At 43.9% G+C, this 23,483-nt stretch overlaps 1 protein-coding gene across 5 annotated transcripts in view; it reads right to left on the minus strand.

Annotated features, from left to right (window-relative positions):
• LOC102937884 (charged multivesicular body protein 3) overlaps positions 1-23,483 on the minus strand; it is a 56,575-nt gene that overhangs the window by 21,080 nt on the left and 12,012 nt on the right. For 2 of the 5 annotated variants that reach the window (XM_007063711.4, XM_037898297.2), the window contains exons 4-5: positions 19,400-19,515; positions 13,948-15,976 (exon numbers count right to left, since the gene is read on the minus strand). The exons of 1 other annotated variant lie outside the window; for it this stretch is intronic. In XM_007063711.4, coding sequence (XP_007063773.2) covers positions 14,404-15,976; positions 19,400-19,515 — 1,689 coding nt within the window. In that variant the 3' untranslated portion in view covers positions 13,948-14,403. Of the gene's footprint in view, positions 1-560; positions 838-13,947; positions 15,977-19,399; positions 19,516-23,483 lie in introns of those variants that run through there. 2 more of the 5 variants (XM_027826187.2, XM_037898298.2) reach the window with 2 other exon arrangements.

A 23,483-nucleotide genomic window follows, 5' to 3' on the forward strand; every position in this document is an offset into this window, starting at 1 on the left:
GGGGTGAGTTTGAGACGCACTGCCTTATGGGCTATCTGCACGCAAGCCGTCAGTTACAGCCTGTTGCCTCTATGGGCTGCACCAACAGGAGTACTGGAGGCAGGCCCCCACTGCAGCCCCCATCCATCCCAGGGGGCCAGCTGCTTCACCGACACCCCTCAGCATGTAGGTACCTGGCCCGGTGGGACCCGGTCACAGCAGCCCTGAGATGCTGGGGGCTCTGATCCTCTCAGCGGCCAGCCCCCCTCCCTCAGCGCCCAACCCGACCCCCCCTTCAGCATTACCCGCCCCCTCCCCACAGAACCCCGGCCCCACCCCCCATGGCGGCCACCCCCTCACAAAGCCCTCCCTACATAGCACCCAACCCCGTGGCGGCCACCCCGACCCCACTCTCAGCCTCTTCCCCCCCCAGCAGGGTGTTCGCCCCTTCACTGCCCCGCCCCTGCAGTGTCCCCGGCCCCACCCCTTCAGCGGCCGCCCTGCCCCTAAGGCGCCCTCGTCCCCCACCCTCCCGGGGGGCTGGGAACGCGCCTTCTCCCGCGGGTGCCCCCCGCCATTACCAGCTCCTTGGGCGGCTTCTCCGGCGTTTTCCCGAAAAGACCCATCGCTGACCAACAAAACAGCGACTTCTGGCCCTTCCGGCTTTCCGTCCCCTCCTCCACTGGCGGGCGGGGAGTCAGCCACACACATTGCGCAGTCGCAGCTTACCTCCCTCCTCCTGCCTTCCGACGCGAGGCTCATTCGCGTACCACTGCGCGTGCGGCCACGGCACCGCTGCCGCCTCTGAGGGGAAACAAACCCCAAGCTCCCGCCTTTGCGCATGCGTCCCTTTTCCTGCCTGCCTGCCTCCCTCCCTCCGGGGCGTCTCGGAGGCGGCACTGCGCGTGCGTTCCCTCCTTCCTGGGCTGGTGGCAGCGCCGTTCTGTTCCTCGCCTCGGCCGCCAGGGGGCGTTTAACCCTGGCTGCGGATGAGAGTAATAGAAAATCATGCTGGAAGGAGGGGTGGGTGGGGAGAAGGGAGAGGAGGTGGACAGCGGAGGCCACAGGTGGGTGGTGCATTGACCCACTTCTCTCTGCACCCCAGCATGTGTCAGCCCCATAGCTGGGGCTGCCCAACTGAGACAGAATTTTCCATAGGTCCAAGGATATTAATTCCTACCCGGAGGATCTGGCCTCAGGCAGGCGGTCACAGCTGGGAACCAGCCCACCTGCTGCCCACACTCCTGAATTGTTACACCCTCCCATAAGCAGCTGTCACAATTCAGGGCACCTGCATTCCCCCTCTATGGTCCTGCAAAGTCCCCCTTGTCTCAGGCTGCGGCCTCTCCCGCTGTCACAGCATGTGGGTGGAGGACGTGAGTCTCTCTCCTTCCTGATCAGGATTTTTTCCAGGCTGCACAGTTCCGTGCCTACACTGAATTCCCCAGCAAGTCAGACGGCTGAAGGTGGCCTGTTTTGGCTTCTAAGAGCCTATAAAATAGCATAATTGACCACAGTTAAGCTACCATACAGCCATTGCTAGACAAGTACATTTATTCTTAAGGAAAAAGCATTACAGAGAAAGTATATTTCAACAATAAAAGAAGCTATATGCATACTAATGAGTTTACCAGGGATCAACCCAACTTCAACAAGGCCACAAACTCATAACAGCTATTAGCTCAAACAAAACATACCCCTAAACCTGTGAGTGATTCCTTTATAGTTTGGAAAAAGAAAATGAGTACTTGTGGCACCTTAGAGACTAACCAATTTATCTGAGCATAAGTTTTTGTGAGCTACAGCTCACTTCATCGGATGCATAAAGTGGAAAATACAGTGAGGAGATTTATATACACACAGACCATGCAAAAATGGATGTTTACCATACACATTGTAAGGAGAGTGATCACTTAAGATGAGCTATTACCAGCAGGAGAGTGGGGTGGGGGGAGAGAAAACCTTTTGAAGTGATAATCAAGGTGGGCCATTTCCAGCACATTTCCAGGCGTTAGCAAGAACGTCTGAGGAACAGTGGGGCGGGGGGGGGGGGGGGGGGGGGGGAGAGGGGAGGAATAAACAAGGGGAAATAGTTTTACTTTGTATAATGACTCAACCACTCCCAGTCTCTATTCAAGCCTAACTTAATTGTATCCAATTTGCAAATTAATTCCAATTCAGCAGTCTCTCGTTGGAGTCTGTTTTCGAAGTTTTTTTGTTGAAGAATAGTCACTTTTAGATCAGAAATCGAGTGACCAGAGAGATTGAAGTGTTCCCCGACTGGTTTATGAATGTTATAATTCTTGACATCTGATTTGTGTCCATTTATTCTTTTACGTAGAGACTGTCCAGTTTGACCAATGTACATGGCAGAGGGGCATTGCTGGCACATGATGGCATATATCACATTGGTAGATGTGCAGGTGAACGAGCCTCTGATAGTGTGGCTGATGTGATTAGGCCCTATGATGGTGTCCGCTGAATAGGTATGTGGACACAGTTGGCAGCAGGCTTTGTTGCAAGGATAGGTTCCTGGGTTAGTGGTTCTGTTGTGGGGTGTGTAGTTGCTGGTGAGTATTTGCTTCAGGTTGGGGGGCTATCTGTATGCAAGGACTGGCCTGTCTCCCAAGATCTGTGAGAGTGATGGGTCGTCCTTCAAGATAGGTTGTAGCTCCTTGATGATGCGCTGGAGAAGTTTTAGTTGGGGGCTGAAGGTGACGGCTAGTGGCATTCTGTTATTTTCTTTGTTAGGCCTGTCCTGTAGTAGGTGACTTCTGGGAACTCTTCTGGCTCTATCAATCTGTTTCTTCACTTCCGCAGGTGGGTATTGTAGTTGTGCCCCTCTGCCATGTACATTGGTCAAACTGGACAGTCTCTACGTAAAAGAATAAATGGACACAAATCAGATGTCAAGAATTATAACATTCAAAAACCATTCAGAGAACACTTCAATCTTTCTGGTCACTCGATTTCTGATCTAAAAGTGACTATTCTTCAACAAAAAAACTTTGAAAACAGACTCCAATGAGAGACTGCTGAATTGGAATAAATTTGCAAATTGGATACAATTAAGTTAGGCTTGAATAGAGACTGGGAGTGGTTGAGTCATTATACAAAGTAAAACTATTTCCCCTTGTTTATTCCTCCCCTCTTCCCACCCACTGTTCCTCAGACGTTCTTGTTAACTCCTGGAAATGGCCCACCTTGATTATCACTTCAAAAGGTTTTCTCTCCCCCACCCCACTCTCCTGCTGGTGATAGCTCATCTTAAGTGATCACTCTCCTTACAATGTGTATGGTAAACATCCATTTTTGCATGGTCTGTGTGTATATAAATCTCCTCACTGTATTTTCCACTTTATGCATCCGATGAAGTGAGCTACAGCTCACAAAAGCTTATGCTCAAATAAATTGGTTAGTCTCTAAGGTGCCACAGGTACTCCTTTTCTTTTTATAGTTTGGGTGGCATATGCAAATGTAACCCGAAGAATTCAGCCTTTTGAAGCTTCACCCTGAGGCTGAGACCTTTGTCTGCTGATCACCCATTACGCAGGTGGACAGCTACTGTAATTCATTGGGGGTCATTTAGCCCCAAGGTGTAGGGTTGCCAACCCTCCAAGATTATCCTGGAGTCTCCAGGCATTAAAGATCAATCTTTAATTAAAGATTAGATCATGTGATGAAACCTCAAGGAACACAACTAACCAAAATTGGCAACCTTATTTGTGGAGAGGGAAAGAGAAACAAGCTCTGCCCCATCCCCACCCAGCAGGCTGCCCACAGCATCACGACCTGTGTTGATATGAATGGCATGTGTCAAACACTAGCTTACAAACAGTAAAAACACATCCAAGCAGGCATTGGAATATACCGTAGCGTTAAATTTTAAAATAAAATCAAGCTTACATGGCTCCCATGATTTTGTTCATTCTTCCCTCTCTCCTGAAGGCCTCTGCCACATCCATACACCTCTGTGTCCCCCTTCCAATACACATCTTCCACCTTGTGTTTCCCCCCATGGGGTCCTACCAATCATAGGTCTTGTGTCTGTTCTTCCCCTCTACCCTCCCCCCAAACATCAGAGACTTTGTGTATTCCCCCATGTATCCCATCCCACACACTAGGGCCTCTCTGCACCCCTATGCCCTGCCCCCACCTCTTTGGCAGGGGCTGTGTGCAATGACCCCATCCCTGCATTCCACACTAGAGCCTACTTCCATCTACCCCTTCTATGCTAGCAACTCTCTGTGTTCAACACCACTTCTGTGTCAGGGGCTTCTTACATCTATCTACCCTCCCTTCTGCTCCCCCCATGGGCTCTGCGTCCCCCTCTCCTGACCACTGGCTGTTTATGACCCTTCTTTGTCTTTCCACCCAGGGAGAGTCAATATCTCCAGACAAGTGTCTTCTAACTCAGTGGTTTTCAAACGTTTTTTCTGGGGACCCAGTTGAAGAAAATTGTTGATGCCTGTGACCCAGTGGAGCTGGGGATGAAGGGTTTGGGCAGAGAGTTGGGGTACGGGGGTGAGGGCTGAGGGGTGGGGCCAGGAATGAGGGGTTCAGGGTGTGGGATGGGGGCTCTGGGCTGCAGGCTCTAGGGTGCAGCTGAGGATAGGGGTTTGGGGTGCAGGAGGGGTTCCGAGTTGGCGGGGTTAGGGCTGGGGCAGGGGATTGGGGCACAGACTTACTGGGGTGCAGAGGCAGGCTTCCCACCTGTCCTGGCACCGCAGACCGTGCTGTGCCCCGGAAGGGGCCAGCAGCAGGTCTGGCTCCTAGGTGGAGGCGCGCAAGCCTTTGTTCCCAGCCAATGGGAGTGTCGAGCCGGTGCTCAGGGCGGGGTTAGCGTGCAGAGCCCTGTGGCCCCCCTGCCTAGAAACCAGACCCGCTACTGGCCGCTTCTGGGGCACAGTGTTGGAACAGGTAGGTACTAGCCTGCTTTAGCTGGGCAGCACCGCCAACAGGACTTTTAACGTCCCGGTTGGCAGTGCTGACCAGAGCCGCTAGGGTCCCTGGGTGCTGAGCAAGGCAACCCCGTGCCTTACACACTGCAACCCAGTACTGGGTTGTGATCCAAAACTTTGAAAAACACTGTTCTAACTTTAATCTCCTCCCATCCCGCCTGCCCCCCCCAGCCTATAGCACTTGCATTTATTTATCATGTATGTCAACTTAGTTTATAACAATATTAGACAGATTATAATGCCGCCATTATATAAAAACCTAATCCGAGTGCCGTGGTGCTGGTTCTCTACCCTACTCATCACCCCAGCACCATCATTTGTCATTGAACGATGATGCCTATATTTAGGGAAGAATCCTGTTGTCTTTAGTTACAGATGTAGTCCATTAACAGCAGTTGGACTACTTGTGTAAGGAATAGTGAAAAAACAAGTACCTGAGGCATTGTTTATACAGCACTACACTGGTTTCTGTAAAAGACCACTGCTAGCAAAATGGCATAGTGCAACTGAAGTGAATGGAGCACTGCCAATTTACAGCAGCTGGGGATGTCCCTGCAGTAGTTTGCAGCCTGCTCCTGCCATTGCTCCAGCACCTGTGTCGTCTCTTGTGTGCAATCTCCTTTACTTTCAATACAGTCTTGCAAAATTGTTCTCGGAGCCAGTAACTTTAACAGGCAATACAATCTCATTAGTGTTTTCATTACCATCCACCATCATGAGGAAGCACAAGCAAGTAGGTGTAGTGTATAGAGCAGTACATTTTGACAGGTTTTTTTTTTTTCTTCAAAGAGAATGGACCAAATTTTCCCCTCAGTTGCACTGGGGAAGTCCAAAGAGGCAACCTGAATTGTCCCACTTTAAGTTAGAGCAAAATTTGGGATATTGCTTTTGAAGAGATGATGTTAGGAAAGGTCTCTTATATGGTGTTGGGAAAGGTACCTGGGGCTAATCCTAATCCTTGCATCCTTGTAAAAGGGACTCAGCACAGCATAACTGAGACCTTAGAAGCCCCATGTCTGTCTGGGAGGGACTTAGGATCAAGCCTCAATAACTGTGTATATGCTGAGTTAGCATAGCATAGCATTTGCTCAGGAGATAGTGGTGGATGTGGGTGTTCATATCCTTCTAGATGTCTTATAGTTGAAGAAAGAAAATGGTAGCTATCTCCCTACCCTCTTTTCTATGGCTGTAATCCAACTTGAATTGAACAGAGTTGTCCAATTAAAATGTTACATTTACTGTATATATCACTTATCCAGAGACTGCACTGTGCTTTACAAGACAGGCTAGGACTAGTCCTATTTCACTAATGTGGAAACTGAGGTACCAAAGGGTTAAAGTGACTTGCCTGAAATCAGACAAGTTAATGACAGAGTTGGGAATGGAAACCAGGATTTCCTAATGGCCAGGGCCCTTACTCTAACCACTAGACCAGGCTTTTTATTATTTTATTTCCTCAAGGAATCTTTGTACAAGGGAGAGCGAGGTTTGGTCATATTTGACCCATTTTCTACGTCCACTACAATAGCTAAACCAGTGTATTCTGAGAAGCTGATCTGTGTCTTCCTACCTACTTTAGGATTTTATACTACAGCAGTAACTGAGTACCTTTTGCATAAAACAGAGTGGTGATAGCAAAGTCTCTAGTGGGACTCCACATTTGATCATTTACTTATTACGTATGTACAAACCAGGAATACATGATAGTGGTGGTACAAAGGTTTTAACATCACGAGTTTGTCATGGGTACATTATTCACACAAAGCAAATGCTATGAGTCAGTTATGCAGCTGATCCCAGTTGAGTGCAATAAAACCTTCAGGCCACACCATCATGTATTCTGTATATGCCACACATACTACAGATGAGCTACTTAGGAATATTTTAACTAATTCAGACTTGTACAGGAGCTTAGGGTATCCCTCCTTTGGAATTAAAATCACGCACTTTACATTTTAAATAATTTTCTCTGTTAACCTGTATGTAGACCTAGATTGTGTGCCTTGGTGGGAAAACCCATGGAAGGACTACATTAAAACCATGCAATTGGCACAGTAATATTTTGTATCCATAGAGCGGTCAGGGGAAGTAGCCCTCCTAATCTTCAAGATGGCAGGGCATCCTCAAGAAGCCATGCTGCCATGGCCTCTGCTGTGTATGCCTGACCCTACTACCCTTCCTCAGTAGGGGGTTGATACCTAATGGGAGTTGGTTTAAATCAGTGGATCTCAACCAGAGGCACACATACCCCTGGGGATATGCAGAGGTCTTCCAGGGGGTACAGCAACTCATCTAGATATTTGCCTAGTTTTACAACAGGCTACAAAAAAAGTACTAGTCACTACAAACTAAAATTTCATGCAGACAGTAACTTTTTACACTGCTCTATATACTAGACACTGAAATGTAAATACAATATTTATATTCTACTTGATTTATTTTATAATTATATGGTAAAAATGAGAACGTAACAGTAAGCAATTTTTCAGAAATAATGTACTGTGACACTTTTGTATTTTTATGTCTGATTTTGTAAACAAGTAGTTTAAGTGAGGTGAAACTTGTGGTATTCAATCCTGAAGGGGGTACAGTAGTCTAGACAGTTTGAGAGCCAAAGGTTTAAATTAACACAGATAGTTTAGAGTTCTCACACTGCTCTGCCACTGATTTGCTGTGTGGCCTTGGGCAGGTCATTTCACCTCTCTGCCTTAGTTTATCTGTAAACTGAGGAATACCTACCAAGATCATGGCACGGTAGGGAGTGGTGGTTGGGAGAATTAGTTAATGACTGTAGAAGGGTTTGACGAGGGCTAAGTATCACTAAGCAGTGCATGTGAAGAAATACAGGATTTTTGGAACAAGGTAAAAGAAAAGGGCATGAACCATCCTACTCTAATTACAGTAGCTACATATACTTGCCTTTATTATTTAATTCCCAGAACAAGACCATTTAACACTTACAAATATTTATCGTTCATCTCAGTCTCCTTCCTAAATCTTACCCAGTATGAGCAGGTATTTTCTAGAGAAGAGTTCTATTCATTGTTAGGGGTATTATTTATTCCAGTGCATCCGAGCTAGAAGAACATAAAGACATTCTCTCAAAGTCTCTTGCACCTCATTAAGTCTATTGACTGAGTAGCTCAAAGTTGGTCATTTTGCATTTTCACTTGTTGAACTCTCAGCCCAGCCTCTTTCTTAGGACACTGCACTTCTAAGACCCTTTTCACCCAAAGATTTCAAGACACTTTACAAATATTCATGAAATCCAACTGAACAACAAACTACCCAAATTGTGCGAATCTTATTTGTTTTATATTCTCAGCCTTTCGCCTATTCTTGTGTCTTAGATTGTAAACACTGGGATAGGGAGTGTCTCTGTGTTTGTATAGCATGCAGCATAATAGACTCAATCCTGACTGCAGCCTTTGGGTGCTACTGTAACAAAAGTTTAATATAATAAATGCACCCCATTGCCATTGCTTCTCAGCCGAAACTGCCAACAAAGATACCAAATGCGCTGGTTTCTGAAATAGACACATGTCCACTACGAACTAGACTGAGACCATTAATTTTACAAAGGCGACCAAACAGACAGCAGATGCCAAAGATCTGAGTCATTACTTACTGCTCATGATCTGGAGACCTACAGCAGCGAGATTCTTTCTTTCATTACCATAAGTCATCCTTGTAAAACTAGGTTTCAGAGTAGCAGCCGTGTTAGTCTGTATCCGCAAAAAGAAAAGGAGTACTTGTGGCACCTTAGAGACTAACAAATTTATTTGAGCATAAGCTTTCGTGAGCTACAGCTCACTTCATCGGATGCATGTAAAACTAGTGTGTCTGTGTCCTCTATATGCCTCCTTCTGACTGTCCAAACTATTGGCTTATTTCTCAAACAGAAATAGACTTCTACAGCAGCAGTGACCATTAGAACAATCTTTGACTGAAATGGACATCCGCTCACTATTGCTTGCAAATCAAGGACAGTACCCACTCAGGTTTCACATTACAATGACAACTTTCTGTAACCCACAGTGTATACTTAGCCCAAAGGTGCACTCTGCCTGATCATTACTGTAGTAGTGTTGTATAGAACTGTTCATCTTAGGAAAGAGATTACGAAGGAGGGATATGATAGAGGGCTATAAAACCATTAATGATGTGGAGTGTTATTTATCCCTTCACATATCACAAGAACCAAAAGATCACCCAAAGAAACCAATAGGCAGCACATTTAAAACAAACCAAAGGAAGTACTTCATCACACAACACAGTCAACCTGTGGAACTTCTTGTCATGTGATTTTGTGAAGGGAAAAGCATAACTGGGTTCAAAAAAGAATTAGGTAAGTTCATAGAGAATAGGTCCCTCAATAGCTATTAGCCAACATGGTCAGGGACATAACCCCATACTCTGGGTGCAGAGCCGTCCCTACCCATATGCAAAGTATGCAGCTGCATAGGGCACCAGGAAATTTGAGGCACCAAATTTCCTGGTGCCCTACGCAGCTGTGTGCTGCTCCAGTCCCTGCCCCGCCTCTTCCCCATGGCCTCCGCCCCTACTCCGCCTCCGCCCACACTCCACCCCTTCCCCAAGCCCCCGCCCCTGCTCCGCCCCAGCCCCACCCCCACCCCCCCTGAGGACTGCAGCAGGGGTCGGGCCTGCACTCACCAGTGGTAAGTAGAGTGACCCGGGCCCAGCATGCTCCACTCCACCGGCTTCCAGCCGCGGCGCCAGCAAGTGCTGGTGGGCGGTTCCCCCTGCCCTCCAAGGCTAGGAGCCAGGGGAGCGAAGCAGAGCAGAGCAGGCTGGAGCCGGGTCGCTCCACTTCCCATCGCCCCGTGAGTGCAGGGCTTGGCCCGCCCTGCACTCACCAGGCAGTAGGAAGTGGAATGACACGGTCCCAGCCCGCTATGCTACGCCGGCTTGTGCTGGGGGGGTGGTTTCCCCCCTACCCCGCCCCCCCCGCCCCCATGGAGGCCTGGTGGGGGCTGCGTAGCACATCAAAATGGCTAGGGACGGCCCTGTCTGGGTGTCCCTAAACCTCCAACTGCCAGAAGCTGAGACCACACAACAGAGGATGGATAAACAGTTACCCACCTTTTTGTAACTGTTGTTCTTCGAGATGTGCTGCTCACGTCCTTTCCATTGTAGATGTACGCACACCCACAGTGTGGCCAGAGACTTTTGCCTTAGCGGTACCCGTAGGGCTGCCTGTGGCACCCTTTGGAGTGCCGTGCTCATGGCGTGGTAGATCAGGCACTGCCGGCCCTGTGCCCTCTCGGTTCCTTCTTGCCAACAACTCCGACAGAGGGGCAGGAGGGCGGGTAATGAAATGGACATGAGCAACACATCTCAAAGAACAACAGTTACAGAAAGGTGGGTAACCATTTTTTCTTCTTCAAGTGCTTGCTCATGTCAATTCCATTGTAGGTGACTCACAAGCAGAATTCCCTGAGGGGGGCTCGGAGTTCACAGTCTTGCAGATTGGAGTACTGCTCTGCCAAAACCAGCATCAGCCTGAGCCTGCTGGGTCAGCACATAGTGTGAAGCAAACGTGTGGATGGACAACCAGGTTGCGGCACTGCAAATTTCCTGGATTGGCACTTGAGCGAGGAAGGATGCCAATGACGCTTGCACCCTAGTCAAGTGGGATGTCACAGCCGCTTGGGGGGCGGGGAGTTACCTTCGCCAGCTCATAGCAGTAGCTGATGCAGGCCGTGATCCAGGATGAGATTCTCTGGGTAGATATTGGGCAACCCTTCATCCGGTCTGTGACAGCAACAAAATTGCATAGACTTACGCTATGGCTTCGTCCTCTCTATGTAGGCCAGCGCCCGCCTGATGTCCAGGATATGCAGCCTGCATTCCTCATCCGTAACATGAGGCTTTGGGCAGAGGACTGGAAAATATATGATCTTACACGATCAAACTCATGGCGATTGGGGGAGGTCCCGGATGACTAGAAAAAGGCTAATGAAGTGCCCATCTTTAAAAAGGGGAATGAGGAGGATCCGGGGAACTACAGGCCATAGAGTAGGTCCTCAAGGAATCAATTTTGAAGCACTTCGAGGAAAGTGATCAGGAACAGTCAGCATGGTTTCACCAAGGGCAAGTCATGCCTGACTAACCTAATTGCCTTCTATGATGAGATAACTGGCTCTGTGGATGAGGGGAAAGCAGTGGACGTGTTATTCTTTGACTTAGGAAAGCTTTTGATATGGTCTCCCACAGTATTCTTACCAGCAAGTTAAAGTAGTGTGGGCTGGATGAATGGACTATAAGGTGGATAGAAAGCTGACTAGATTGTTGGGCTCAACGAGTAGTGATCAATGGCTCCATGTCTAGTTGGCAGCTGGTATCAAGCAGAGTGTCCCAAGGGTCGGTCCTGGGGCTGGTTTTGTTCAATATCTTCATTAATGATCTGGAGGATGGTGTGGATTGCACCCTCAGCAAGTTTGCAGAGGACACTAAACTGGGAGGAGTGGTAGATACGCTGGAGGGTAGGGATAGGATACAGAGGGACCTAGACAAATTAGAGGATTGGGCCAAAAGAAATCTGATGAGGTTCAACAAGAGCAGAGTCCTGCATTTAGGACGGAAGAATCCCATGCACTGCTACACACTCGGGACCAAGTGGCTAGGCAGCAGTTCTGCAGAAAAGGACCTAGGGGTTACAGTGGATGAGAAACTGGATATGAGTCAACAGTGTGCCCTTCTTGCCAAGAAGGCTAATGGCATTTTGGGCTGTATAAGTAGGGGCATTGTCAGCAGATCAAGGGACAGGATTGTTTCTCTCTATTCGGCATTGGTGAGTCCTCATCTGGAGTACTGTGTCCAGTTTTGGGCCCCATACTACAAGAAGGATGTGAAAAAATTGGAAAGCATCCAGTGGAGGCAACAAAAATGATTAGGGGATTGGAGCACATGACTTATGAGGAGAGGCTGAGGGAACTGGGATTATTTAGTCTGCTGAAGAGAAGAATGAGGGGGGATTTGATAGCTGCTTTCAACTATCTGAAAGGGGGTTCCGAAGAGGATGGATCTAGACTGTTCTCAGTGGTAGCAGATGACAGAACGAGGAGAAATGGTCTCAAGTTGCAGTGGGGGAGGTTTAGGTTGGATATTGGGAAAAACTTTTTCATTGGGAGGGTGGTGAAGCACTGGAATGTGTTACCTAGGGAGGTGGTGGAATCTCCTTCCTTAGAGGTTTTTAAGGTCAGGCTTAACAAAACCCTGTCTGGGATGATTTAGTTGGGGATTGGTCCTGCTTTGAGCAGGGGGTTGGACTAGATGACCTCCTGAGGTCCCTTCCAACCCTGATATTCTATTATATATGTCCTGACCAGTATGGAAATGGGAGACATCCTTGGGCAGAAAAGCTGGGTATGGACGCAGCTGGATCCTTGTAGCTTGTAAGCTTGTCCTTATAGAAGATCGTATACAGGGGCTCCAAAGCGAGTGCCCTGATCTTGGGACACCCTTGGGACACGGGCCAAAGTTATAGTGACCAAAAAGGAGACCTTCCAGGAGAGAAGCAGAAGGGAGCAGGTAGCCAGGGGCTCAAAGGGGGGTCCCCGTGAGCCTGGACAGCACAAGGTTCAGGTCCCAAGGAGGGACCGGGTCCCGGGTGTGCAGGTAAAGGCATTCCAGAACTTTCAGGAACCGCGCCATCATGGCATGGGCGAATACTAATCTGCCATGAAATAGAGGATGGAAAGCTGAAATGGCTGCCAGGTGCACCTTGACCGAGGACAGCGACAGGCCCTGGAGCTTCAGGTGTAACAAATAACATAGGGCAGGGGTTCTCAAACTGGGGGTTGTGAGGTTATGACGTGTGGGATCGCAAGCTGTCAGCCTCCACCCCAAACCCCACTTCAAATCCCGTATTTATAATGCTGTTAAATATAAAAACAAGTATTTTTAATTTATAAGGGGGGGGGGGTCACACTTAGAGGCTTGCTGTGTGAAAGGGGTCACCAATACAAAAGTTTGAGAACCACTGACATAGGGTGACCACATTTCTCTATGCTGAATATGGGACACCTGGTAAAATTACTTGTATTCAAGCAAGTTCAATGGCATTCAGTCAGAACTATGCAGTACAAACGTTCAAATTAACATCAAGTTGACTGAGCCCCTGTTAAAAAGAAATACTGCGTAGTTGGATTCTTTTTATTTACCTTCTTATCAAAAGTTACCTTTTGCACTGAAAGTTTCCATGCTGGATTTTCAGCTAGATGATTTTTGACAAGTGTAAACAAAATACCTTCATCCATTTTATGCATCAAGGTCGTAACACATACACTTTGCCACTATATTAAGCACCCATCCTCCCCACTGCTGCTCGCACTGTACACACAGGTAATAAGAAACAGTTGGACTTTGAAATCTCAAACTTGTTATTTAAATAAACAATATTAGAAAAGTTGTTTTAGTCATTATGTGAGAATGCTATGCCACCTAGTACAGTGGATCTCATACTAAGGTCTACATGCCCTTATGGCTGGCTGTAGAATGAGACACAAAGGACCAAGCAATGGATGGCTGTGAGGGGAGAGAGGGAGATCTTCTCTCATAGACCTTTTACAAAGTGGTCTAGCAGAACGAACTGCAGAACCACTGGTCTAGCAGAACAGCACACAACAGCAAAAAGCAGGCTCAGAAATACTTACAAAGGAGAACTCTTCAAGACAGGGACACATGGTCTTCCAGTGTTTGGCAAGTGTCTAGTACATTTTTGGAACTACCACAATAAAACAAATTCTTCCACCACCAGAGAGATGATCTATAGGTCTTGCTGCAAGTCTGAAATAGTAATGAGTTTAAATGGCTCTGAGTGAGATAAGGAGTTATACTTACTGATTTTTGCATTTCTTCTGTATACAGACACAGAAGTTTTATTGTGTTTTTATTTGTCTTCACAGCTATGTAAGACTGGCAACATCTGTAGCCACATGCACAGGATATTTATCAAAACTCATATTACAAGTCTGCAGCCTTCTCCTTTTAAAATAATTTATTTTACGGATTTATTTTTAAATGGTACTGTCATATAACATACATTATTCAACAAAGGTGTGCTGAGCAGACTCTAAAAGAAGAAACTCAAATTATGCAATTCTCAGATTAGAATTTCAAATGTTCATCCAAACCCTAACTTGTAAACTTTTGCTGGAATACACTTTTGTTGTAGGCTTCATCTTTGTGCTTACAAAAACTGCATTAAATTTCCAAATGTTGTAAAGGAAAAAACAATTAATTGTATAGTAAGTATGCATTCAGTTTCAACGTACAAGGCAACCAAATGATTCTGTCATTAACATTACCATCATGTATATTTTAGTTCACTGCACTAACATTTAAACTAAAACTTCAAACCACAAAATCTTTTAAGTGACTAACATTTAAAAGGCAAGCGGTAATATACGGAAAGCTTACAAAGGACATTAGTACACAGCTAAGATGGGGTATCGTTTGACAAAGGCTGATGATGTGTATATGGCTGCTTTTTCTTATAAGAAGCCCATCTACAAACTGGGCAGCAATGTCGCCCCCCAGCTAACCACATCACAATGCAATTCTGATGAAACACATGACCACATGGTAAACCCATTAGCAGACATCCATTTTCAAAATTCTCTAGACACACAACACATTCTGTACAGTGCAACATATTAGAGGGCCAGGCTGACCAATCTGGTTCCATGTCTTCTGTAGTGCTATATGATCCATACGACCTTGCTTTCCTTTCATACGGCTCATTATGACAATTTTTACTGGCACATGAACAGATATCAGCATTGCACTGAGGCTCTCCTTCACTGGGACTGTGAACTGTACTTAGCTCATCCTCAGATACTTCTTTTTCTCCACTCAAGACATCTTTGCTTTCACTGTCTGAGTCACTTTCACTTTCTTGAGAGGCTTCCATCATTTCCTCTTCAGAATGCATGCCAAGACATTTAAACCTCCACATTGGTAAACTTTTTATATAATCAGTTGGTATCAGAGGGTGAAGCCATAAATCAGGGAAAGCTAATCGCTCTAAGAACAAATCTGGGTCTTCGTCCCAATCTGATTCATAGGGGAAGTGTTGAAAAGAAGCAATTGGGTGGAACAAGTAGCTGGTGTACCAGTCCCACAGACTTGACAGCCATTCCAAGTTATTGGCATTTATTTCATCATTGTTGTTCCGTCGTCTTTTTTTCTCAAAGTAATCTACTAGTAAGCCATGACCAAGGTAAGTGCTGAGGAATAGGGCTGGGTGTGATGAGTAGAACATCCAGTCAGCTCTCACCCACGAAGCTAGAGTAGTTGTATTAGAATACCTGAAGAGTTTTAAACTATACTCATAAAAGCTATCTAAGTAAGGTAACTGCAAAAAGCCCAACACAGGTAGCCAAGAAATAATTAAGAGAGAATTATATGTCCCTAAAGTGCTTATCAGAACCACAAAACGCTTTATAGTAGCGCCTTGTGTGATAAATAGGTCCATCCAAGCCATCAGATTAACCAATACTAAGCTTAAAACAAATAAATCATTAACTTCAGGTTGTATTGAGCGCAAGAAGGAATCCATGGCATGTAGGGATATAAATTCACCAGTGTTATTCCCATACCTGTAAATTCCCTCTGGAGTTCTAAGTATGTAGGATGGTGTCTTACAGATACCAATCTCCCCCATATGACTCTTGTTGTCCCAGTTTTCTACATTCACAAAAATAAACTCAACTCTTCCAGTAAACTTTACACTTAGTGCAGAGAAAAAAGCTGGAGGCTGGTCAAGGTTAGCAAACAGGTATATTTTCACCCGATACTGGTCACTTTTGTTCCATTCTTCTTTTAAATGTTCAGAGTTGTAGATAGTTTTGATCCGAGAAGCTGCATGGGCTGTTATCCACTTGAAAATGTGTTCAGCTTCAATTTTGCGTCCACTGTATTCTTTAAGCATCACTTTCCCCTTGGAGGTACTGGTTTGTGGGACTGACATAATTAGTGTGGATCTCACCCAGCCTCTTCTCCTGCAGTATCTGCAAAGAAAATAGTGGATAAGCCTATACAGTTTTATATTTCGTGGACAGCAGTCCTTAAATTTTGAATGCAAGTCTGATGATTATCAGAAGTGCTGAGCACCTGCACACAGAGAAATAAATGGGAGGTGTGTGTGCTCAACACCAATGGAAACCTTTCCCCACTCCCAGAACCTGCTGTTATAATTCTTCTACTTTCCTACCTACTTCACAAGGGTGCTGCGGGGTCTTGGGAGGATGTGTAAAGAATTGGTGATGAGGAAAGTGCTAAATAAAGGTTTATTATAGTTAATAAAGTCATGTATCATTGATATCAAAGTTCTTATAGTAGAACTTGGGGGAAAAAATGTGCTCACTTTCAAGTGGTAAGTAGAAAGCTTTAATTTTAGAAGTTATTAAGTTTCTAGGCCTTCCAGTTGTAGAGATAACCTTTACAATGTGAACAGATGCAGCAGTGCTTTCTTGACTCTGCAAACTAACGTCCCAGTGCTTCTGTTGTTATTCACAGCTTTGTCAAGCAATAGCAAAGTGAAGTTGGAAAGATTCTGGTCTGTTTCTCTGCTGCTTTGAAAAACAAGGTGCAGAGGCATTCTGCCAGGAGGTTCTGGAGTGAAGTTCTACAAGAGAAAGCTTCTCTACTTTCCAGCTGGCTGAAGGAAGGGAAGAGAGACTGACTTCAAACAAACACCTACTAGCTCAAGTTTGATAAAGACTAAGCTCCCAAGCAGGGTCCACAGACACCTCCCTGGCAGATTTCCAAGAACCTTTTCTAATCCCACCAACTGTGGGGCTGGTCTGGTCTGCCAGGTGTTGTTCCTGGAACTCCCTGGTGACCCCTTCCTCCACAAATCTTTTGTGTCAGCCTCTGATTAATCACTTTAGTTAGCAGGTGTCTGATAAATTTTTCAGGACATTTTAAAACCCAACAAAAACTATAAACACAGCCATCTGCCTCTCTTTCCAAACCTGACAAACAAGTTCTGCAAAGGAATAAAAGCAGGAAGACTGGCTCACCATCCAAATAATCTATTCCCTTTCTATCTGTAGTCATAGTTTTGAGTAATTATTTTTAAATTCCTCATATAAAAAAAATTAATTGCTGCCACCACAAAGAAGTTAACATTAATTTTGAAAAGGGCCACAAGATATTATGCCAATAGCAAAAGAATCTTAATTGATGATGATGCTATGTGCTCTTTAGTGGAAGTTTCAACTGTTTTCTGATGAAAATTATTCATGAGCATTTATTCAGCGAGACAAAAAAAGACTAAAATACAATGTTAGTTTTGTTTCTTTAAGTTAGATTTTATTTAAAAATAATATTTGATCACAATGTGAAGACTAGTCAGAAATTATGTACACAACTAGATGATCTAATGGTCCCTTCTGGCATTAAGCACTATGAATCTCTAAATGCTGCCTCTCATTTTTAAAATGTTTAAAGTTAAAAAAAAATTAATACAATATTAGCTTGCATAAACACTTCTGATCTAAAATTTCTCCCATCCTATTCAGTTTAATACTTCTGTAAACTTTTAGGATTAAGACCATCTAAGAATCATGCACACATATACTACCCTTCCTGTACATCCTACTGAAATTCAAGGCAAGCTTGTCTGTCGTCTGAAGGAAGCGACCACTAATGCCTGCTAAGTATACTAAAGGATTGTATTGGTTTTGCGACAGCATAGCAACAGCTACTGCTGAAGCAGCTGCAACTTCTTTGGAGATTCTTCCATTTACAGTGATGTTCCAGAATCAGAGAGTCTCTGGCACATTTAAGAGCTTCGGTTACATTAAGTCTACTTTCCAACAGGATACTGTATGTTGTTAAAAGGGTGTGTTCATATTTACACATGTATATACACACATTCCTCAGGCTGAGAGAAAACAATATCCTGTGTACATTCTTCTGAGAATAGGGTACTATGGTCAAGGTTCAAACAAATGGCTTGTCCACACATGGAAGTCAGTGCACAGTAAGCTAGGATGTGAGCTTAAAGTGCACTAGATACTCCACACTAACTCCCCATGTGGACATTCTTACTGAGCACTTTTTCCAATATGCAGAGGCAGTCAGAAAAGCGAACAGAATGTTGGGAATCATTAGGAAAGGGATAGATAATAAGACAGAATATATCCTATTGCCTCTATATAAATCCATGGTATGCCCACAGCTTGAGTACTGCGTGCAGATCTGGTCACCCCATCTCAAAAAGGGGATACTGGAATTTTAAAAGGTATAGAAAAGGGCAACAAAAATGATTACGGATATGGAACAGCTTCCATAGGAGGACAGATTAATAAGACTGACTTTTCAGCTTGGAAAAGAGACAACTAAGGAGGGATATGATAGAGGTCTATAAAATAATGACTGGTGTGGAGAAAGAAAATAAGGAAGTGTTATTTACTCCTTCTCATAACACAAGGACTAATAGGCAGGAGGTTTAAAACAAACAAAAGGAAGTATTTCTTCACACAACGGTCAACCTGTGGAACACTTTACCAGAAGATGTTGTGAAGGCCAAGACTATAACAGGGTTCAAAAAAGAATTACATAAGCTCATGGAGGATAGGTCCATCAATGGCTATTAGCCATGATGGGCTGGGATGCAAAATCATGCTTTGAAGTCTCCCTAGCCTCTGTCTGCCAGAAGCTGGGAATGGGTGACAGGGGATGGATCACTTGATGATTATCTGTCCTGTTCATTCCCTCTGAAGCACCTGGCATTGGCCATAGTTGGAAGACAGGATACCGGGCTAGATGGACCATTGGTAGACCCAGTATGGCCGTTCTTATGAGCACTAAGAGTGCCTTTGGGCAGTTTAGCTTAATGCACTTCCGAAGTACATTAAGCTAATGTGCACAAAGGCTCTACTGGTGCACAGTAAGTGTGTGTCCACACAACGAGTTAGTGTGGAGTAGCTAGCATGTAGAGCTCCAGTGGACTTCCCCCCCACCCCCTCAATTTGGACAAATCCCCAGTTAAAACACGGTGGCTATAAAACATATACATTTTGCCCCCCTTTTCAGACTAAACTTTAGAGTCTTGTAACTAATAAATTTATCCAACATGGGCCAAATTCAGCCAGGTCATAAGTGAGCACAATTCCCATTAACTTCAGTCATGGCTATAAAGCCAACAGATTCATTTAGTCATCTTTTCACACTGCTGTACTCTACTCTACCCTAGCCCAAATATATATTTCTCAGACGCTACTTTTAGTAGCAGCAATTTTACAGGTAATTACATTATTTATGAAAATCATAATGGAGAGTTTTGAACATACTTTAGCAGGGATAAAAACCTGTAGGTAGCAGGCTTTTGTCATGGCTACCTGTACCTCAGAAGGCATTCCAGTTAGAATCCAACTGTACTTTAAGACAGCCTATGGATTTAAACTGCCCTTTAAAGAACATACCTGGGGTCACTGGAGCAGTTAAAAGTGCCTGTCCGTATGCCAAATCTTGATACTTTCTTCACCATTTTTTCCCAATGGACTTTACCCACGAGAGGACTTCTATCATTCGCTATCACCTATTGCCAAAAAAGGGGTGGGGGGGGAAGCTTTAGTGCCAGAAACAAACTTAATCAACATTTTACAACATCTGCTCTCCTACAATTAAGTTAACTTTTCATGAAAACAGAAACCGGTTCATCCTCAATATTTCATTTCCTCCAGATTTTATTCTGAAGTTTTGTCTATCCCTAGCTAAAAGATTGTGTTTTGTAAGTGAACCTGTAACATTGGTAGTAGGAGTATTATGGTTTCTTGCCAAGAGAAAAACATGTCAGGAACATGACAACTAATACAATTATTTGCTACATACCAAAGCTTCTAACATTTAATAGCAGCCTTGCAAAAAACTCATTAAAATTTACCAGCCCAGGTACAAAAATATGCTTGTTCTTTACCAGTGAGGAAAATGTTAGTGATACATTACTAACCAGTCTCTCTTTTCTCTCCCAATGAAAAACTAAAACCTACCCAAAAAAGAGTTGATCCAGAGCAAGTAGAATTATACACAACTGCTTTAGACTACACACAACCATTACCGTATTAGACTCCCTAAAGCCATTTGCCAAAGAAGGCAATGCTGTCTAGTGATTAGATCCACAGACAGGCACCTAGGAATTTACTTCCAACTCTACCAGTGACTCACTCTATAACTGTATGTAACCACTCGATGCCTCATTTGTAACATGAAGTTCCTTCCCCATTTGAACATGAGGTTAATACTTAATTCACAGAGAAGTTCCAAGGCTTAGTTAATAATGTCTATAAAATGCTTAGAGCCTCTTTGATCAAAAGTGTCACAAATAAATTATTAAACAAACACTCATCTGACTTATTAAAACCAAGAGAGAGTTAAAAAACTGCCTGCAGGCTGCTGACAGGTAATTTTAAGTTACATGATTGATCACGAATCAATCAGTATGATATTACAGTATCTACACACACTGCTTATTTTAGAAATGCTTAATATGCCCTAAAAGCTGACTGGTTACCACTTTTTAAATGATTTCAGACTTCACTTTAAAAACTCACATTTGTCAAGTGTTTATTAAAATAAACACAGTAAAACTGGTCCCAATGATAATCTGACCTAACAATAGGAAATTTCACACACACTTCAAAAGTTGGTATCTCCATCATGATTAGCCACCCTATGTTGCTCCTGCAGGTGGCTGCATAGTCACTGTGAGCAAACATTAGGACAGCTGAAACATAATTAAAGATTGGATGTTCAGAACTCCAAACCCTAAGACAGCCAAAAACACTCTTCCGTCATATAGGGGAAAAAACAAGGCTGTGGGAAGTCCAGAGGACAAATATATTTTAACATTACATAAAAGTGAAACACTACTTCACTGTCTCTCCCATTTCCATACTGCACTATCCAATTACTTGTAATGACAGTCAAGAAAATACAGTTACTAGTAGGCTTCAATGTAATTTGGCTGTTTGCACTGATTGCACCATTACAGCACAATTGCATTATGTACAAATGACAAAAAAGCTTCTCTCTTGGAACTGGTTATTTATTTGCACTAGAGAATAAACACATTATTAGTGGTTTTAAACCATGACGGATCTAGTTAAAAAACTAATTTACAACATGGTTTTGCAAAATGAAGTTTTGCTAGCACATCTTGGAATTGTGTCTTTTGCTTTGTTTTCTTTGTAAAATACGAAGATGGCAAAGAGCCATATATTGCAGCCACTTTGCACAGTGAACACCTGCTGACATCACTAGTTCAGTGCATAGACAGGATAGGACTTTATCCTCTATGCATCACATTTCATGGTATACGTATTCATAATCTGCAAAAGGTTATCAGTTTGAATGGGAATTACTGTAATAAAATTTATATAATATTAGTCCATTAGTGATTTAATGTGTCAAGAGGATCCAGTATGATAAAAAAAATACTGTGTTAACTAACAATCCCATATATATTAAAGATTATATGCATAGTCTGAGTCTAAATACAGGTGAAAAGGGTTAGTTAAGTTTACACAGTCCAGATCACTGCTATTTGTATATGGAAGAGAGAAGACAAATTGCTGTCACGTAACAACTAGTCAGGTAGAGTAATGTGGCAACTTGGAGAGGCACAATAGTCCAGTAGTTAGGGCACTAGCCTGGGGCTTGGGAGATGTGGATTCAATTCCATGCTCTGCCACAAACTGCCTGTGTGGCCTTGGGTAAGTCATTTAGTTTCTCTAAGCCTCGGTTCTTCTACAGAATTGAAAGGATAAGTACTTTAAAAGATGAGATGCTCAGATACTATCATAATAGGTGCCATCTATACACTTGAAGACAGACAGGTGTTCCCACTGATAAATGAAAAATATGAAAGCAGAATTAAAGTTAGTATTGGATCATTAATTCTATTTTAATTTTAAGCAATATCTTAAAACAGTATTATTAGACATGTATCTTTATTTTTTAAAATGTTGCAATTAAAAAACCGGAATTAATTAATGTAGGAATATATAATTTGGCAACAATGTAAAATCCTGTTGATTTTGACAGGAAATTTCACAATAAAACTTGTAATGTAATAGCTTTGTTGACACTGGATTAGAGTGAAAGGTCCCAAACGATTTCAAGTGAAGAATCTCATTTAAGATGTGACTCAAAATTATGGGGCGAAGGGACCAAAAGGCCTTTAAGAACAGATATTTGGATGAATAAGGTACAGATTGTGACGGTGCCCCCCATAAGGCTTTATGGAAATATGCTTATTTATGTATACATAACATAACTGGAATATGTTTTATGCTACATATGCCATGTAACATATCTCTGTAAAGGTTATGATCTACTGAATCTATTAATCCTATTTGTATGCATGTGTCATTGTTGTATTCGAAGTTATGAATATTGGCTGTGTATTTGCTTGATTTCTAAGTAGCCTTAGTCAAGGATTTGGTCAGCTTCTTGAGAAAGGAATGTGCAAATTAAGTGCCCAATCAAGAAGCACTTAACGAACAATGGATCTTGGAATGCTCCAATCCACATAAGAAGTCTACTTGAGGACGTCCAAGGTATCATGTGACCCATGGCTGCTACCTGTAAATTCTGAGTCATGCATGGACATGTGACTGGCCCATGTGATTCCAAAACTCCATACTGTAGCTGAGATTCTACACAGGGGGAGTGAAGGGTGTCCACCCACCAGAGAAAGTCTATTTAAACCCCGGGGGGGGGGGGGGGGAGGCCCTCCATTTTGTCTTCAGCTGGCTAAAGAGATAGCCTCTCCACCGACAAGGATACCTGAAAGAAACTGGAACAAAGGACAGTAACTACAGGGGGTGTGAGTGATTGCTGCACCCAGACTAGAAGGAGACTAGTCTGTAAAAGGAAGCTTACTAGAATTCCTTTAAGGGTGAGGTTTTTAATCTGTATTCAGTTTTCTTAGACATAGACTTGCATGTTCTATTTTATTTTGCTTGGTAATTCACTTTGTTCTGTCTGCTATTACTTGGAACCACTTAAATCCTACTTTCTGTATTGAATAAAATCACTTTTTACTTATTAATTAACGCAGAGTATGTATTAATATCTGGGGGCGGGGGGGGCAAACAGCTGTGCATCTCTCTCTATCAGTGTTATAGAGGGCGAACAATTTATGAGTTTACCCTGTATAAGCTTTATATGGGGTAAAACAGATTTATTTGGGGTTTGGACCCCATTGGGAGTTGGGCAACTGAGTGTTAAAGACAGGAACATTTCTTAAACTGCTTTCATTTCAAGCCTGCAGCTTTGGGACACGTGGTTCAGACCCTGGGTCTGTGCAGGAGCAGACTGGCATGTCTGGCTCAACAAGACAGGGTGCTAGAGTCCCAAACTGGCAGGGAAAGCAGGGGCAGAAGTAGTCTTGGCACATCAGCTGGCAGCCCCAAGGGGGTTTCTGTGATCCAACCCGTCACACAGATGCCTAGAACGACATCAGTAGGAAGTGGCTCTCCCTCTCCCAACAAGAAAGAATCTCAG

This window comes from Chelonia mydas, chromosome 4, assembly GCF_015237465.2.
Source record: "Chelonia mydas isolate rCheMyd1 chromosome 4, rCheMyd1.pri.v2, whole genome shotgun sequence".
NCBI classification, from domain to species: Eukaryota; Metazoa; Chordata; order Testudines; family Cheloniidae; genus Chelonia; species Chelonia mydas.